This window comes from Physeter macrocephalus, chromosome 4 (genome assembly GCF_002837175.3).
Source record: "Physeter macrocephalus isolate SW-GA chromosome 4, ASM283717v5, whole genome shotgun sequence".
In the NCBI taxonomy this organism is placed as follows: Eukaryota; Metazoa; Chordata; class Mammalia; order Artiodactyla; family Physeteridae; genus Physeter; species Physeter macrocephalus.
Genome location: NC_041217.1, coordinates 74,710,626 through 74,729,102, shown reverse-complemented (window position 1 = coordinate 74,729,102; position 18,477 = coordinate 74,710,626). Strand labels below are relative to the sequence as shown.

At 48.3% G+C, this 18,477-nt stretch overlaps 1 protein-coding gene across 10 annotated transcripts; it reads right to left on the bottom strand.

The window, feature by feature from the left end:
• Nucleotides 1–614: 614 nt before the first annotated feature.
• On the bottom strand, nt 615–17,395 carry PI4KB (phosphatidylinositol 4-kinase beta). Of its 10 annotated transcripts, none has more exons than XM_028488829.2 (6): nt 17,023–17,395; nt 15,413–16,663; nt 14,842–15,093; nt 8,382–9,318; nt 3,763–3,807; nt 616–1,313 (listed from the first exon to the last, which is right to left on the bottom strand). In XM_028488829.2, exons 4-6 carry the CDS (start codon nt 9,288–9,290, stop codon nt 972–974), a joined length of 1,296 nt encoding a protein of 431 aa, XP_028344630.1. In that variant the 5' UTR covers nt 9,291–9,318; nt 14,842–15,093; nt 15,413–16,663; nt 17,023–17,395; the 3' UTR covers nt 616–971. The 10 variants fall into 10 exon arrangements, with proteins under 10 accessions (XP_028344636.1, XP_028344635.1, XP_028344630.1 ...); XM_028488827.2 differs by having other exon boundaries at nt 14,842–15,497; nt 15,973–16,663; XM_028488831.2 differs by lacking the exon at nt 15,413–16,663 and having other exon boundaries at nt 17,005–17,395.
• Between the last annotated feature and the right edge of the window lie 1,082 nt (nt 17,396–18,477).

Below are 18,477 nucleotides of genomic sequence, written 5' to 3'. Positions count from 1 at the left end.
TGCCCCTGAAGTAGTGCTTATTAAATGTTGGTTTGCATGAGAACCACCAGGGGTGCATGTTGAAAACTGACTTACTTGGGGCCCAACCCAAATCTAGTAACTCAGTCTGGGGCTGGAGCCCAGGAATCTGCATTTTTAAAAGGCATCCACCTTCCCCAGCTGGTTCTACTACAAGAGGTGTCCCCCAAACTGAACAGGACACAGTCTTGTAAAGCAGTGGTCCACATACTATTCTGCTTATGTACTTCCTACAAGTATTTTGAAAAATCATGTATCCCCTCAGTTTTAAGTTGACAGCTAAAATTTTTCATGGGAAGTTAGTTGCCAAAGTATATACTTTCTGATGTCGTGTAAATATTGATATTTTAAAATAAAACTGTTACATCACTGTCTTAAAAAAAAAAGAATTTGGCTGAGAGAGTACACAGGTCTTTAAAATGTTTCAGCTGAGCTTCAAAATATATAGACGATGCACCCGGGCAAAACCATTCCAAACCATCAATTACCACCCATTCAGAGAGGCCTGAATGCCTCTGTGGGCTTGTCCTAAAAACAGACAAAAAGACTGGGTAAAAGTTGGGCAACGTTCCAAGCAGGATTCTAATCTTCAATACGTCTTCTGGGAAAAAAATCTGAACCATTAGTGCTCATTTCAACCAGCAGACTAATTTAGCTAATTCTCTCCTTCTCCCTGCCCACTGTGATCAGAAAAGGTCTTAGAAACAAAGATTTCTCTACTCTCACTGTTGCTGTACCTGGAAAGCCTAAGAGTTATAGAAGGGCTGGAGAAGAGCCACCAAAAGGACTGTAAGGAGGGGAGGAGAGCGGCTCTCTCCTGAGACATGGCAAGAGGCAAGCTGAAAAGATCAGGCCCTTTGATCCAGAAAAACAAAGCCCAAGAAGGGGGACAGGAGGGCCCTCGGAATCACAACAGTACTCAGGTGAAGTCAAGGCTGACACGTGCACGTGAGCTATGGAGGGAGTCTAGGATGCTGGTGGGGCACCCCTGGGCACATACACACACCCTGGACAACGACAGGAGTAGAGTCAGATGAGGGGTATGGTTTGGGCCAGAGCCCACCTACCTTGTCCTTAGAGTTGAGGACAACAGCCTGGGTGTGGGGCACGCGGACCACGTGGTGGTCAAAGCCAGCAGTGGGCAGCCAGACTCGGGCAGGGAGCTTATGGTTGAGCAGGGAGAGCTCTGAGATCAGCCGCTGTGTTTTCTGTTCCTTGGTGGGGAGTGTGGCCAGCCGCTTGCCAATCGCCATCAGGGACTTGATGAATTCTCGCTCAGGAGCCAGTCTGACGGGCTACAGGGGGGTGGGGTGAAGTAAAAGATGGTGAAGAAACCATAGAAAAAAGTGGCCCAGTCACTCCTGGCCATGCAGGGCAGGAGTCTCAGTGTCTCTAGAACTCCAGGGAAGGAGCTACCTTTAGGCCCTTGTAGGAGATCCCACCCACCCCTGTCAACTTGAACTGGGAACAGGTGGAAAAGCCAGCACAGTCCTTCTCCACAGGCTATTTCTTGAGGGTAAGGCGGTGGGAGGGGGGGAAATGTGTGAATCCAGGTCACCAGGTGCACCCCTCTTCTCTTGGACTTGAGTTTCTGAGGAACTGTCCCAAGGCTTCAAGATGGGTTGGGGGATGACATCCAGAGAGGTTAGCCAGGGACCCAGAGAGAAATGCTTACACCTGAAGAGCTTCACCCATCTCACGAATAAGGCTGTCCCTCTCCCCACCTGGAGGCCTGGGCTGGGTCTCCGCCAGGGCCCACAAGGCTAAGGAGGGGAACGGCGAGTCAGTATCTCCCCTTTCAAAGGAGGACTCAATCCATAAGTGACTTTTGTTGCTTTCCACGGCATCCCCCCCACAACCTCTCACAAAGGGTCAATGCACATGCAGGGGATGAGGGAAGGATGAGCTGACTTTGCACTAATGAGGGAACAATCAATGGGGAAAGAAAAAGCAGATGGAAGGAGGTAGGGGTGGGCAGGTGGGTGGAGAAAACAACAGCTCCTTTCAGCCCCTGATGATGGCCCTGAAGACCTGTCTTTTTCAGTGAATCCGCCATGGATCCTCTTCCCCTACCTCTCAGGGACTAGGCTCCCCATATTAGCTCCGTCTTGTGAGCTTGGCTGCTCACGTTGGGCACTTCGTTCTCAGAAAGGGCAAAGTCAGTCTGGGGAGTAAGGCGGGGGTGGGGACAAAGATGGACTCAGCTAGACAGGAAGAAGGGCTCTTTTCCCAGCCTAAGTCCTTCTACCGTAAGGGGCATTTTATCAGGATAGCTGCCACCCCGTTCCATCTCTCCTCACCTAGATAAGAACAGTATCTCTTCCTCTTATAGAAACAGTAGTATTTCACTCACCAGGCTTCTCTCCCTCTCTGTGTGTCCTGCTTAGTTTCCTGAGTGAGAATTTCTACCCTCACTCCCTCACGCTGCAAAAAAGAACTTCTTTTGAAAGCTGGGCAGTACCATGCCCACCTCTGCATGTGCACAGAGCCAGGGTTCAAAGGGACAGCTCATCTCTCAGCCTCTACCCCACAGGGGGCTGGCTCAGGTCCCCATACAATAATGAAAAACAGGGTGTCTGAATCAGTCAGGAATGCTTTGGGAGGCAGGGTTGAACAGAGATAAAGACAGGAAGACAATAGAACTAGACTTCTGTGGTCCCTGGAAATATCCCAGGGGCTTAATAGAGAAAGAGAAAGAAAGGAAAAGGAAATTTGGAGACTCACTCCTTCGTTCATCCTTATCTCCTAATCCATCCACTCAGGTGGCAAATGGTCACGTCCCAAGGACCCTCCACCCCAAACAATTCATAGTTATCTCAGATTAGAAACAACAGAATTCCTTCCCATCCTCAATTCAGCATTTGGGTCGGGGGCCCCTAAGTTATGTCAGCATGTTGGAAATATGACCTCAGGCCTCGAGAGAGAGGCACTGCCACACCGGAGGAGACAGGAATCATGACTGAAAGGGGATCAGCACAGAACAAACTGATTGGGTAGACAAATCAAAAATAAAGTGTAAAAAAATCATCCAAACTCCCAGAGGGTCCAGCATTTCCTCTCACGTCTCTGCCCAGCAACAAGGTCCGAGACCCTGTGGGACCAGAGGGTCAGGGGTTAGTTCAGAGGGAACAAGAAAGGAGAATGAGGATTAAGGAACGTCGTGGGCAGTGAGCTGGGAAAGGGAAGAACTCAGACCTGGAAGAAATGTGGTTGAAGTTAAAAAGAAAACTGGCTGTGGGGAGGCAAAACTTTCCTTCAGGCCAAATCCTGTTTGCTTTTCGGGTCAGCTCACCCAGCACAGGGCCTAGCATTTGGAAGACACTGAATAAGTATTTGATGGTCTGATGGCAGAAGCCATGGGGAAAGGGTTCTGGGTGGGAGAAACAGGATCCTCAGGGTTTCCTGCCAAGCAGTTTTTGGCTCCAATCCAGGGGTAAATTCTACCTCTCTCCCAGCTGTTTGCTCTAGAGACCCAGGGGCTGGGGGCTGAGTTGCACTGCATCCCAGTTGTCTCTGGGAGAAGGATCAGCTGAGCCCCATTCAGCCTGGGCTCAGAGCACCAGCAATAAACAGCAGGGGGCTCCTCCAGGTCTGGAAGGCCTGGGAGGGAGGAGCTGATGTCCCAGGAAGAAAAGGCACCTTTTAACTCCAGCCTTGGCCTGGGGACTCAGAAGACCTGGGGACGGAGAGGAAATGCGGCCATGGGGGGAGCCTGCCACCCAGTCCCAGCCTGGCCCCACTTACGGAACTGAATGAAATATCAATACTCTCGGTGCTGGAGGAGAGCTCCTGGGAAAGGGCCGGAGGGCAAGGGGAGAAGAAGGGGGCGGGGAGGGAAGGGAGAGAGACAAAGGCAAAGAATTTAGCTCCAACTTGGATCATAACTGCTTCTCTTGTGTAGCTCTACCTTTCTGCTTTAATGAAAGAAAGTCAACCCACAAATGCCACTTGCCCAGAATCTTGACACTTGTGGAAGATGCTGGAAAGCTAGTGCAAACCTTGAGGTCAGAAGGGTTGAAGAGACACTGTCCTCTGCTTTTCACTTTCTTCCCTTCTATTCTTGCCTGCACAAGTCTTCCTTCTGGGACAAATCCTAAAGCTGGATCCCTCAGGGAGGTATCCGCGCAGCCAAGCTTCCCTGCTTTCTTTTCATCCACTCACATGCTCTCAACCAACCCCTTCTCCATGGAGGCCACCATCGAGAGACTGAATTTAACAAGCTTCATGGCCCTCACGCTGGAAATCCCATGTTCCTCCAGCTTCTTGGAAACGTCAAGGAGGAAGCAGAAGAACTAAACTTTCAGTGCCAGGTACATCTCCTCTCTAATCAGCCTCATTATCACCCTGGGAAACCTAATCCCAACCTTCAATCATGTGACAAGGGATACCATGGACCCATGAGCATGAAACTTCTGGGCTAGATGCTGCCGGGAGTTAAGGATGAATAACTTTCTTACCTACCAAACTTCTGTAGGCTTCCTTCCTATCAGGGTATTTCACATGATACTCAATAAATTACAATTTTTTTTGACATAAGTTGGGGAGCCAGGTACCAGCTGAATCCATCTGAAAAAGCTGAGTAACTGAGCAGCAGCAGCTGTCCTAGTCCCAGCCCAGGGGATTTAGCTAAACCTCACCCCATTCCTGTCTTACTGGTGTGTCTGTAAGCAAAACAGGGGAAAGGGCCGGTACTGAAGCTCATTCAGCGGCTTTGCTGCAGCTCGTGCACAGGCCCATCGTGGGTTCTGTCCACCAAGGTCTCCCAGAGCAGGAAGAAGGGGCAATATGTGTGCACAAGTGTGCAGCAAGGGAGGGGCCTGGACTTGAGAGACAAAGTCCCAGGAACTCCCAGGGCAGGAGGGCAGTGGTCACTGAGCTACTCTGCAATCCACGTTTCAAGCAACTACTTAATTCCACTGTTTAAGTTCTTATCTAGCTGGAGGTCCTCTAGTCAGGTCTTTCTTTGAAGAACCTAGGGAGAGGGGCACTTTGAGGGAGAAGCCAAGCCGAACACTGTCCCAAGGCAACAACTGCTTTGGGCAGGGGTGGGAGGGAGAATTGAGGCAGCGAGGATGCTAGAGGCTATGGTGACTTACTGGTTCAATTTTTACTCATGAGCTAGGTGGGGAAGGAACAGCAGGCAGGATATTGGTTCCATGAACCACGCTCCAGCTGACTCTCCTACAGACAGGACAGTCCTGATTCATTAACAGCCTTGGGGGAAGGGAGGTATATCATGACCTGCTCCTCTCTCCTACTCTGTAGGCTTGAGTCACTCAAACTGAGTCAGCTCCAAGGAGAAAAGCTTGAGGCCAAGAAGCTGACATCACACTCTATTAGGCTGAAAGGCCTGCTGGGGCTTACAGTGTGATATGCAGCATATTTCTCTGTACAAAGGTTACAGCCCTGAGAAGACAAAGCTGATCTACAAGTGTCATTATGTGGGGTGGGGGGCTAGCAGCTAAATTACTGCCCCCTGCACCCCCAACCTAATGCCAGAATATTTACCATTTGGTTACAACTGCAAAACTGCCTGAACAGAGTTCTCTGACTAGACTGATAGAAACTGCTTTGAAGGAGTGGGCTTGGAGGGGTGGAGAACGGTGGGAGATGGAAGGAATCAGTGCTAGAGCCCTCTGAATGTAGGGGAGAGCGTAAAGGATTCCTCATTAAAAGAAAACAATCTTCTGTGAGATCTGGGCAGAGAAGAACTCTGTAGGGGATACCCCAGGCAGGAAGAGACTTGTATGAGCACCTGGGCCTTTTCCTTGAGGCCTCTCTTCACCCTCCTGAGCTTCCCTACTGGTGGCAGGAGGGTAGGATTAAACTCCGAACCCACAGGAAAGCGAGAGATGGGGAGCGGTGTGTCTCTCCTTCTGGAGTCTCTGCTCAGACTTGAGATAATTATGTTTTGTTTTAGGAAGCTGTATACTTCCTCCTCACATGCAGGAATCAACATTTCAAGAGAGTCACAAGCTCCACCAAGAAACTGTTAGAACTAATAAATTCAGTAAAGTTTCAGGATACAAAATCAAGAGTCACAAAGTAAACAATTTCCTAGTTAATGTGATCTCCATACTATCTTGTAAGTTCCTGGAGTGAAGGACGGCATTTTATCCTACATCCTCCACTGCCTCTAGTGCAGGGCTCCACACAGTATACAAGCTCAAGAGCTATATGCTGAGTGAATAAATGTTGCATGATGGGGAGAAGGAGTATTAGAAAGAAAGAAAAACAATTCCCTTGGTATTTGGGAGACAAAGGCCTTGAAAGATGTATACTCAAAATGCCAAAGGGGTGTGGAGAGCCCTCTGTGCTGAAGGCTCCAGTGCTTAGACTCCTGGTGCCTCTCACTCTCACATTTCCTGAGGAGCCGCAGTGGATTCAGGTGTCTCTTTCTGCCAGCATCAGATAACATGGGAGTGCCTGGGGACATGGTATCTCCTTCCTTTCCTGGATCTACTGACCCAAGATAAAAGGAGCCAGGTTGGGAAGGATGGCAGCTGGAGAAGCCAACCTGGAGGATTTAAGCACTCACAGAATAACTGTGTCTCAGCATCACCCCAAATCCCATCCTAGGCAGGAGTTAGATGCAAGGAAGAGGGACTGAGGACCAACACAGAGTAAGAAAAGCCAGAGGCCTCAGTTTTTCTGGTCCTAAGATGATAACTACAAAATGCCTGCAGAGAAAAGCCAAGAGGCACCAAGGGATTCACCTGCAACTGCTCCCACTCACACTGATACAGGCTCCCTCTGATACCCCAAGAGGAGGAGATCCCAAACACTACACGACCTTAGTCCCACCGGCTCTGGATGATTCTTCTTGCTGTGCAACAGCCTCCCTTCATGACCCTGGGCTGCCCTGCCAAGCTCAACCAGAAATGAAAATGGTCTATTCTGGTTCTGAGAACACTAGGGCTCTGCCTGTGCATGGATGTGGAAACCTTCATGGCTAAGGCCTAGGCTGTTCTTCCCCATATGGACTCTGACAGCTGAGGCCTGGTCTGATATGCACTGGTTGAGAGACCTGGGGCAAATCATCTAACTGCTCTGTTTCCTCAATGGTAAAATAATAGCTGTCTCTTAGGGTTGTTGTGAGGATTAAATGTAAAGTATTTGACATGATGCTTGGCACGTAGTAAGTGCTCAATAAATGTTAGTTCCTTTAGCTTCACTATTATTCTCATAATAAAATACCGAATTTCCAGAGAGACCAGGCTCTGTAGTCTCCCCTGCTCTTGCCTTTTCCCTTCCCTAGTCACTCTGACCTCTCTCTAGTTGAAAGAAGTCCCATTGTATCAAAAATGTGGGTGGGTTATGTGCCCCACAGAGGCAGATGCCAGCACAACTATATGCATTTTCCAACAACGCAAATTCCTCGTTCTTTTCTCCCTTCTTTTCTAGGCTAGGCTGGCAGCCAGGATGGGAGCGTGGCTGGTGGTGAGTTGGGGGTGGGGTGGGGACTGGGGCACCATTGTCTGGCTGGGACATCAGGTCACTGACACTACTGGTTGTCCACCGGGCAACTCCCCCTGCTATCTGTCCAGACATGGAATGAAAGGTGAGTGTAACCTACTGATGTGCTTATGTCATCCCTGCTCTATATCCTAAATGGGATACCCTGACTGCTGCTTTCTCTTCTTTAGGTTTCAGGTCCTTGACTAGACAATGGGTATGCCCAAGATTTACTCTGTTACCAGGACTGCTTCCCTCTTCCTTTTGTGCTTCTCCCAAATGATATGGGAAAAAGACAAGCAAGACATCCTTTCCCCCAAGGAAAGGCAGGTGGGAGGGCATTCTGCAGATGCCTCAATGAAAGGGAATGAACCTTACCCTTATGTCAACAAACAGCAGGCTCTTCAGGGACTGGGGGAGAGGGATTATGAGGAGGAGTGGCTAGGAGAATGAAGCTGAGGTTCTACTTAACATCTCCCCTCCCCCAGCACACACAAAATTCACACACAGGGTCCCTTCTCCTCCCCCATGGTTGCTGCTCTGAGAGGTCCTGGTAGATATCCCAGGTTTCAAGTCAGGCTGGGGAGGGCCTCTGCCACAGTTCTCAGTTAAGAGAATGGCGGTGCAGTTTAGTAAAAACACATTGGACAGAGTCAGGAGTATCAGCCTTGCTGTTAGCTATATGACCTGAGGAAAGTCACTTTATCTCTCTGGGTCTCCGAGTTCTTCCTTTGTAAAATGAGGCAGCTGGAATACATGAATTCTAAGGTCTTTTTCCATTCTAACATTCCATGCTTTTATCAGTGAAATGAAACAGAGGGACGGAGAGAGAAGGACAGAGTAACCCTATGTCAGACATCCTGTCTCCATGCCACCTTGCTTACCCCTATCCCTCCCGGGAATTTTACCTCATCCTCATTCTCCACTTTAGGATTGCTGGCAGTTCGTTTCAGGTTGCTGCTGAGACTTATGCTGGCGGTGGCATCTGACTTAGAGCGCTGGTGAGTCCTTTTCGAGGGAGACAGCCCTGTGTCAGGGGCTGGGCTCAAGGAGGGCAGCTCCCTCTTTCGGTGAGCTGGCTTCAGCTCATCTGAGAGGATCAGCTTCCGTAGCTTGGTCCCGCGGGAGTGTCGTTGAGTGGAAATGTGCATGTCTGAAGAGTAGGCCCCCAGCAACAGGGCACACTGGAGAGAAAAGTTAATGCTCTGGCGGCAACGGTGGACGATGTAGGGCTTGATGGCATCACCCACGTCCTCATCCATGTGAATGTACATGTTAAGCAACTGGGGCAAATAGAAGTCCACGTCCTCATTACGAAAGCAGAAGAGCCGGTTGCCAATGTACGCTTGCACTCCAGGCTCCTTGGAGTTATACAGGTATGAAATGGCCATGGAGATGTCAAACAGTTTCGACTCAAACAGCCTCAGTAGCCAAGACTGTTTGGCCGAGTTGTTCTGCCGCCGCCTTCTTGCTCCCTTGGCTGTGCCCGAGGCCACCGTGACCCCCATCTCATCTTCCTCCTCCCTTATCTGGGAGGGTGGATCGTCCAGGCAACGGATCTCACTGTCCACACCATCCCCATTGACCAACTCCAGTGGGGTGCCTCTGCTAGAGATGGCCACGCCTCCATGCAAAAGCTTGACTTTCTCCAGCACCTCCTGGCAGGCCTTCTGGGCCACCTCAGGGTCTATCAGTGATAGTTCCCCGACCCCCTCCGTGATGACACTTAGCAAGGAGCCCCCATTGTTCCCTGATGGGCCAGGAGTGGGCTCAGAAGTTGGCTTCAGCGGGGCAGGCTCCACTACCGTGTCTCCCATGGCCACAGCCAGACTTCGAGCTTCCAGGCTACGGAAGGAAGGAGGGAGGGAGAAAGGAACAGAAAGGGAGACACGTACACACACTGGTTAGTGGTGCCATCCTCAGGTCTTCCCTTCACCATGAAACCTTCCCTGGCACCTCCTCTCTTTATGTCTTCCTGGACTCATTCAAAATCAGATGAAAAGTCCTCTCCTCCCAGGAAGCTTTCCCTGACTACCTCTCTCCACTTCTGATTGCTACATTACTCTTCATTCCTTCTGCACTTAGTCACTCAGCTTAGCCTCTATTCTTAACTTGTATTTGCAGAATGCTGCTTTATATGTGTTTTGTTCATATAGGTTTACAAATTCTTCAGGTAGACTGGGAAGCAATTCTGGTTTTAATTCCCTTGTCCCCAACTCTTCAAATGTTTTTCTACCTCCATATCTCCCTTTAAATGCCTGCCAATAACCTTTTCCTTTTCCTCTTTGAACTGTATTTTCTTCCTCATATAACACTCCATACACTGGTCCTGAACATCACACCTTTATTTAGTGTTAAAATCTTTTTTTTTTTTTTTAGAAGATGTTAGGGGTAGGAGTTTATTAATTAATTAATATATTTTTGCTGTGTTGGGTCTTCGTTTCTGTGCGAGGGCTATCTCTAGTTGTGGCAAGCGGGGGCCACTCTTCATCGCGGTTGCGGAGCACAGGCTCCAGATGCGCAGGCTCAGTAGTTGTGGCTCACGGGCCTAGTTGCTCCGCGGCATGTGGGATCCTCCCAGACCAGGGCTCGAACCCGTGTCCCCTGCATTAGCAGGCAGATTCTCAACCACTGCACCACCAGGGAAGCCCTAGTGTTAAAATCTTGATGTATTTTTCTAGTTACAGATACTTTCTTACCTTCCGTTTTATACTCAAAGTTCCCAAGAAATAAGGGCCAGCAAATACCACACCAGGCTTCACTGAGAAGAAAAAGCTCTAAAACAACCATCATCCCTGCTGAAGTGTGCCATTTCTCTGTTTGTCTGACTTCATGACATCATTCTCCCTTTCTCAAGTGCTGTGAAAGCTGAAGGATAGTGGAAAAACTCCTGAACTTGGAGTCAAATAGGCTGAGGTTCAAAATCCTGGCTCTGCCATTATGAGATGTGTAAACTTATACAAACCACATACCTTCTGAGTTTCAGTTTCCTCAACTGCAAAATGGGAAAAACATATCTACTTCTTATTGTTGCTGTGTAGAATAAGTAACTTTATGTGTGTAAAATGATCTAACACAGTCCCTGGCACACAGTAGTGCTTAACAAATGCTAGTTGAATCCTAATCACCTAAAAGGTTAGTAAACAATGCGTGTGCACACACACATGTTGTTTATACGGGAAGTGAATTGCAGTTAATACCCGTTACTTGAGACTCTTCCAAAACAATTATCCCAACACTGCTTTCCCCATTCTCATACACACACTCCAAGAACTGGAGGGGCTGTGAGAAGGCAAAAAGATATCAGGCTGGAACTCATGTGTCTAGAATGTCCAAAGAACAGGGAGGGGCAGGAATCACATAAACAAGAATCCCTCTCTGGAGGGACTCTCAGAAGGAAAGTCAGTGAGAGAACACTGTTGATAAAAGCCATTGCCTTTCTAGAATGATTCTTCAGAGCCTCACCAAATCCAAATCAGGAGAATCAGTGCAGAACAGGAGGAAATTTCAAAGCAACGACTGGGAGAGGCACACTGTTAATGTCAGATCAACCCAGCTCCGGAGTCTGGCTGTAGTCAGCAATGGACTCAGAGGCCTCTTCACAAAAATACAAATAGAGTGAATCTAAGACACACTCAAGAGCATGAGCAAGAGGAAGGCAGAAGCAACTGTGGAGCTGGAATGCAGGTAATTTCCAACTGATAGTGACACCAGCTTTGACACTAGTGAACCTGGGTGCATATACTTTGGGTAAGTGGAAGGAGGCTCAAGATACAGATTCTCTAGTCACTCTGCAAAGCCCCGGTTTCCACTGCCACTCTTCCAGTGCCTCTTCTTGCACCTCTGAAATGTTAAGACTCAAGGTTACCTTCATTTGCCCAACATTATACAGTACAGCTCCCTGACTCCCAGCAGTCAACCACTAAAGTTTTGCAGGAAGACAGATGGGGAACTCAAGTTCTCAGAAAGCATCAAAAATGGCTACTTTGGTTTATCTTTCTCCCAACTCTGTCAAGCAAGAAGTTCATCCCCAAATTTAATTTCTCTGATGCAGTTTTGAGCTTTGGATCAGCAAAAAGGTGGCAACTCTTTCACTACGCTCTGTCCCAAATGAGGCAGTGCCCTCTGAGCAGCAGAACCAGCATGGCTGCCTGTGCGGATCTGTCTCTACTCGCGACTATGGGTTGCACAGGAATAATAAGAAGGAAGCTTTAGTCATTCCCTGCCGCACCTTTGTAGGACACTGCACCAGAGGGTCACTCAAATTCAACTGGGACCACTACATTTTAGGTCTGCTTAGAAACTCACACAACAGCCTCAATCACTTTATACAACCAACTCTTTTTTCTCAATCTCTCTATGCTTGGCACATTTTTCTCTTTTCCTCTACTCCAGAGACTTCCAAGTCACCAAAAGCTCCTAAAAATCCACTTTTCAAAACTTGCAAGGGAAATGAAGTTCAGACATTCTCCACAAACAGCATCTCAGACTTCACTAGGAAACACAGAAGATTTGGAAATGGTCACAATTGGGATTATTACTGGCACCAGGAAGGAAGGAAAGGAGACCATCATTTCTTTTATTCCAGGGCTCAGTTAGAAATCTCACATCACAGTATTCAGGGGACTTCCCGCTGAATAGAACAGGTCCCCGATTTGGCAGCCTCTACTCTCCAGGGAACAGACAATGTCAAGAGAAGGAGGAAAACCAAACTCCTCTCCGGTATAGGCAGCTCTGCCACTAGAAACTACCAAACTGGAGCTAGGCCCCCCTCCTGGCCTTTCTGATCCTCAGGAACTGCCTGCATCTGAAGCAAGTCATGGGGAAAAGGAGGAGTTGAAGGAAATTTAGGTTGTTTTGGCAATTTAGGCAATAAGAAATATGAAATGGATTCTCCCAAGCCTAAATCCAGAGATGGTCCTCAACATCAATTCACTCATTTTCAAATGCAAAGAAAATATAGCTTTGATAAGTAACTATTCTAAAGAGAGTGAAAGGACTAGAAAGCGAAAAAGGAAGAAACAGTTTCTGTATTCACCACCCTTCCCCTTATAAGTCAGAGAACAAGAAAAACACTAGAGAAGGAAATCCAAACCTTTAGGATCAAATGACTCCTATGGCTCTCAAGGACATTCAGACAACTGAGGCTCCACATTTCACACTGGGAGCCTAAACTGGCCTTCCAGGGAGACTGGAAGGGAACTGAAGAGGCCGACCCGCCCCAGACTAGCAGCTGGCTTCTAGGAAAGGGGCATGGGTGTGTGTGGGGGGGGCATGTTGAAAGCCAACTGGCTCCACACATTATGTCTGGGCAATGCAGGGAATCTTCAGCTGAGCATCAGAGGGTTGTTCAGGGCAAAGCAGAGAATAGCAGCAGTGAAAGGGGACAGAGAGGGTACATATGCATGTGTTCTGTGACTGAGCATTTAAGTAAATGTCTGCAGAAGACTGGGGGGAGGGAATGCTATCACTTAACATGGCTTCCCACCTCTCATCATCTCAAAAGATTCTAGGCAAACAACCCTCCATGGCCTCCGTTAAAGGACTTGGTGGATTGTTCTCTGGTAGGACAGGATATAAAGAGCCCCAAATCAATTTCCTCACTCAGTTAATCACCATTCCCTTCTTAAAATCTTTTTCCATGAACTAGATAAATACAATTGGTTCAGATTAATCCTCACATTTTTATATGTTTCTGTATTTTCACAGAATGACCCTTTTAAGAGATCATCTAATTTAGTGCTCTGCCTCCAAGTGGATAGGTGAGCTCAATTTTCCACTTCCTTTTAAAAGATCCCTTTGAAAAAAAAAAAAAGACCCCTTTGAGATGGATCATGTGAATTGGAAAAAAGAGCAGTGGCGCCAATATCTTCATCCTACAAGGTAGATAGTTAAGAGAGGTTATTAAAAGTTAATGGAAAGAACAGAAGATTCAAATATGTTATTTAAAGTTACACAGGGGACTTCCCTGGTGGTGCAGTGGTTAAGAATTTGCCTGCCGATGCAGGGGCACGGGTTCGAGCCCTGGTCTGGGAAGATCCCACATGCCCGCGGAGCAACTAAGCCCGTGCGCCACATGAGCTCAATTTTCCACTTCCTTTTAAAAGATCCCTTTGAAAAAAAAAAAAAGACCCCTTTGAGATGGATCATGTGAATTGGAAAAAAGAGCAGTGGCGCCAATATCTTCATCCTACAAGGTAGATAGTTAAGAGAGGTTATTAAAAGTTAATGGAAAGAACAGAAGATTCAAATATGTTATTTAAAGTTACACAGGGGACTTCCCTGGTGGTGCAGTGGTTAAGAATTTGCCTGCCGATGCAGGGGCACGGGTTCGAGCCCTGGTCTGGGAAGATCCCACATGCCGCGGAGCAACTATGCCTGTATGCCACAACTACTGAGCCTGCACTCTAGAGCCCGTGAACCACAACTACTTACTGAGCCTAAATGCCACAACTACTGAAGCCCACACGCCTAGAGCCCGTGCTCCGCAACAAGAGAAGCCACCGTGATGAGAAGCCTGCACACCACAAGAAGAGTAGCCCCCGCTCACTGCAACTAGAGAAAGCCTGAGCGCAGCAACAAAGACCCAACGCAGCCAAAAAAAAAAAAAAGTGACACAGGCTTCCAGTAGAAATAAAAATGACAATATATAAGCAAGAGGTGTGAATCTTCTAAAGTGCAATCTTCTTTTGTAACAATTAATAAACCAAGAAACAAAGGCACAAGCATTTTATCTAAGGCTATGGCAATAACTGTCAGAGAGAAACACTGAAATAATTAAGACGTTAACTCTAGGAGTAGGGATGAAGGGAAAGGGAGTATTGATTTTCATCATAAACTCTTTAAGTACAATTGGATTTGTTCAAATGCATGTATGCCTTTAGTAGTAATTTTTAAAAGAAGTTGCTCTTCTAAAGAGACTCCTAATCATCCTAAGCTGCCTGTTCCGTGGTTGAGAATTTCCTCCTCACATCTCAAGGTTTAACTCAAACCTTTCTTTAAGGAGGTCTGAGCTCATCTTTCCCCCTTAACCTTAACGGTAAAAATGGAGATTGAGTACAACCTTCTCCTTATAGAAACAAAGAGCCGAGCAGTCAAACAGGCTCAAGCCCTACCAGGAACCAGGTAAACACTTACCCAAGGCCCCAAGGCAGGGTGGCATCAGGGGAGAGGGCATTCTCAAGCTACCAACAGGAGGGTAGGGAGAGCAGTGGTCTCTGGGTAGTTAAGTCAATATTGAATCAAGCTGAGAATTCTGTTCAGGGCTATAGAGCTGGTATAAGCAGATTCCAGCCAGACAGCCCAAGCCAGCTCTGGGAGCCCCTGCTGTAACAGACAGATGGCAAAGAAAGCAACCTGTACACTCACCTCTCTCTGAATTGTTCCTTCCTGCTGCAAGCTCCAAATGCACTTGAACTAGGCCCTCTCTTGTCTCATGCCAGTTACTGAGAGGTCCCTCTCAAACTTCTTCCCCAAATCAAAGAATCTCAATTTGCTGCTTTAGATGGCATTCAACAAACATGTTCTTGTGCAGTGTGGACCCAGCTCTGAGAAGGAAGCAGGGAAACTAGGGGAAATATGACTTCTCTTTGGGGGTGCTTCCAAGGAGTGAAGCTGCTCCTAAAAAGTGGAATTATGAGATTGGACACTGGCTAACGAGGAGGGAGACAAAGGGAGAAGTGGGATGAGGCAGCATGATTACTTTCAAACAGGCGTGGAGTAGGAAGATGAATGGAACTTCATATGCTCTCTTCGCTAACGCAGGCCAAGAGACATGGCATACAAGGAAGCAACTAGTTTCCTAAGGCCTAACTCACTCCAAGTTTTCTTTTCCAGCCAGTTTCTTCAAAGGACTTTCCCACAAACATACTTTCCATGTACAGAATCTGGAGTTATGGCTCAAGTACAAGAGGAACAGCAAAGGTGGTCAGCAACTTACAGCAGTGGGGGAAGAAGGCAAGGCAGATGAAAGAAGCTGGCCTGGAGCTTGTCCTTCAAACTGATTTACTCCCATGGTTGTAAGACTAGAAAGGCCCAACAGAGAGACCAGAATGAAAGAAAATTCTCAGAACAACTAAATCACTACTCATAAATACCTTGTGCCTGAGGAACCCAGAATGTTTTGTAAACAAATAATTAAGTCTAATTTTTTCCCCCAACCCACATCCTGCTATAAGCCTATTACTGCACTGATGCCTACAGAGCGGACCATTTTCCCAAAAAAAGTCACTCTAAAGGTCAAGTGAGGAAGTCACATGCTGAACTCAGGAGTCCTGATTCTGAATATACAAGCTCTTTCCACTGTCTCATGTTCCTTTTCCCAGTTACCCCCTGACCAACCCCACTCCAGGCCTAAACTCTTAAGGAATCAACCAAAACCATTCTAGTGAAGCCACAGACAGTAAACTGATTCCTCTTAGGAGTGGGAGGAGACTCTATTCTGTGATCCCTTTAAGACAAGCCTAAAATTAAATAATCCAAAACAAAATTTCTCACAACCTCATTCAGTTTCCATGCAGGACTGTTCGTTCCTCCAACAAAGTGTAATCTGATAGGAACTTCTTTTAAACTTGCTCCATCCTTCAGAAACACCCTTCTGTCCAGAGAAAAGCCTGAGACAGCTGAGGCTCCCCCTCCTCCCAACACATTTTCTTCTTAGCTCAAGGTTTAGCTGATCCAGAAATAAGTGGTTTGTAAAGGTAAAGACCATAGGGAAAACAGAACCAAGTGTCACAAGGCTCAGCAAAACCCTTGAAACTCGAGGGAGGTGTCGAAGTTGGAAATCCTGAATGGGAAGGGGCACTGTCAGATCTCTCTTCTACAGGAACAAACCTCCAGAGGTTGGGGGAATTGAGGAAGGGTAGAGGGAAGTTAAAGAAAGTTACAGGAATCATAAAGCACTCCAGAGAAGAAGGGTAAGGCTTAAGGTCAAAGGAGAATGTAAGTAGTACTTTGGGAATGATGGTAAGAGCCTAGATCCCTTCGGGAGAAGGGAATAGACAATTCTTGGAAGCCAGGAGCTGGGTGGGTGGCAGTGAGGTAACGGAATCAGAAGCAGCAGAGGAAGAGAGGGCCACAATCTTTAGATCAGGGAAAAAGGAACCCAGTGCTGGGGTGGCATAGAGACATCGGAGGAAAGGGACAAAATAGGAAAAGGGGTAAAGGCGGAGGCCTTGGGAAAGATTCGGGGCTGGAGCACAGACAACGAGGAAAAACAAACAAGGATGGACATTATAAAAGGCGTCGTGATGTGGAAAGGGTTGACGACTTAAAATAATTCGGGACGGAGGCAACAGGGCTAAGAGTGAGGGAGGGGGGAATCCCCGGGCAGAGGGAGGAGCTAAACAGAAGAGGAAGCCAAAAAGCAGAGGAGGACCCCAGGCTTGGGAAAAAAGGGTGGAGAAGGAACCCGGGGTGCAGCTGCCACCGGGAGGGCAGTTTTGTAGTCAAACCCAGGTGTGGGGGCGGGGGACGCTGTGCGGGACAGGGTGGGAGAGGGACCCCTTCACACACAGGGCAGGGGGCACTCACGGGGTAGGAGCAGCTCACCTCCGGGGGACCCCGGCGGAGGGGGTGCGGGCGGTCGGGGTCGGGCTGCCGACACCGCCGCCTCAGCAGCAGCGGCGGCTCCCAGGTTCCATTGGCCGCCTGCGCTTCCCTGACAGCGGCCGCGGCGCCTGCACCAGGCCCCGGCTGCCGGGGCTGCCCTCGGCGCCGCCTGAGGGGGCCTTCGCGCTGCCTCACTTTCGACCGGGCCTCACAACTTTCTCTTCCTCCCTCGCACAACCAAGACCAAAAAAAAAAAATCCCCAGCAGATCTCGATTTTCTTCTGAGTTCAGGCCCTTCTTCGTGGGCTATGCTTTCTTGCTTCTCCGACGCTCAGGACCCTACCGATCCCATAGTAATCTAGGGAGTCGGGTGAGCTGCCTGGAACATGCCTGTTCAGAAATAGAGAAGGGGGCGGGGAAGAGATATTTGGCAGCTGGGGAGGGAGGAGAAGACTGAGGGAGGAGCTTACGGGTGGGAGGAGGGGCCAATCTTTGGGAGGCGGACCTAAGAGGCAGAGTTTACGAGGCTAAAGAAGCTGAAAGGGAAGTAAAATTTGCTGGATAAGGGGAAGGGGCTCCCGGGCTACAGCAGAGAGCGGCAGTGTGGCAGGCGGGCGTGGGTGCCCTGTTAAAGGAGTGCAGACTTATCGTGTACTTCAGAAAGCACAGGAACATGCAAATTATATGTAAATGAGCCCGTTCGGCTTAGCAACCGAGTTACCGTAATTGCAATCAATGGCTTTCGCCCTCCGTTATTCCACACGACTTCCTTAGTAAATCAGGTCAGGGGATGGACGCTGGGGATTCAGCTGGACAGCAGAAAGACAAAGGGCAGGGGGGGAAGATAGTCACCTTCACTATCCTTTTCCTACTCATCTTTAAGGACGATGCCAAGATTACGCCCCTTATCGCTTGGGGGGAATGGCGCGGTCCAACCGCGTCAGTGTTTCGCCGTTAGCGGCGCGACTCGAGGCGGCGGTTCTGCCTCGGAGGTCCCCACCTGCCTGGGCAGCCTTTGGCCTCCAGCCTCCGGACCTCGATCCAGCCAGGGAGGGGCTGGACAGGGCCAGGTCGGGAGAGGTGAGTGAAATGACAAAAGCTTGCAGGGCATAATCACTCCTTCCAAACGAAACAAAACCTTATAAAACTAAACAAATAAAAAATACGCCCCGCAAATGGACTTCTGGTGTTGGTTTTGTGTATTTATCAGATAGCTTATTGACTAGGAACCCTTTACGTCAGAACCTCTGTCCCAACCCTCATAGGGCCTTACTTAATATTCTACATTGGGGCTAGTTGTTTGAGCCCAGATCCTGGATGCCACCTTCCCTGCCACTTAAAGGCTGTTTGATTTGGAATGACTGATTTAACCTCTGTGAACCTCCGTTTCTATGTCTGCAAAGTGGATCCAAGAATATTAACACTTTACAGGATTTTGTGACGATTAAAAGAGAG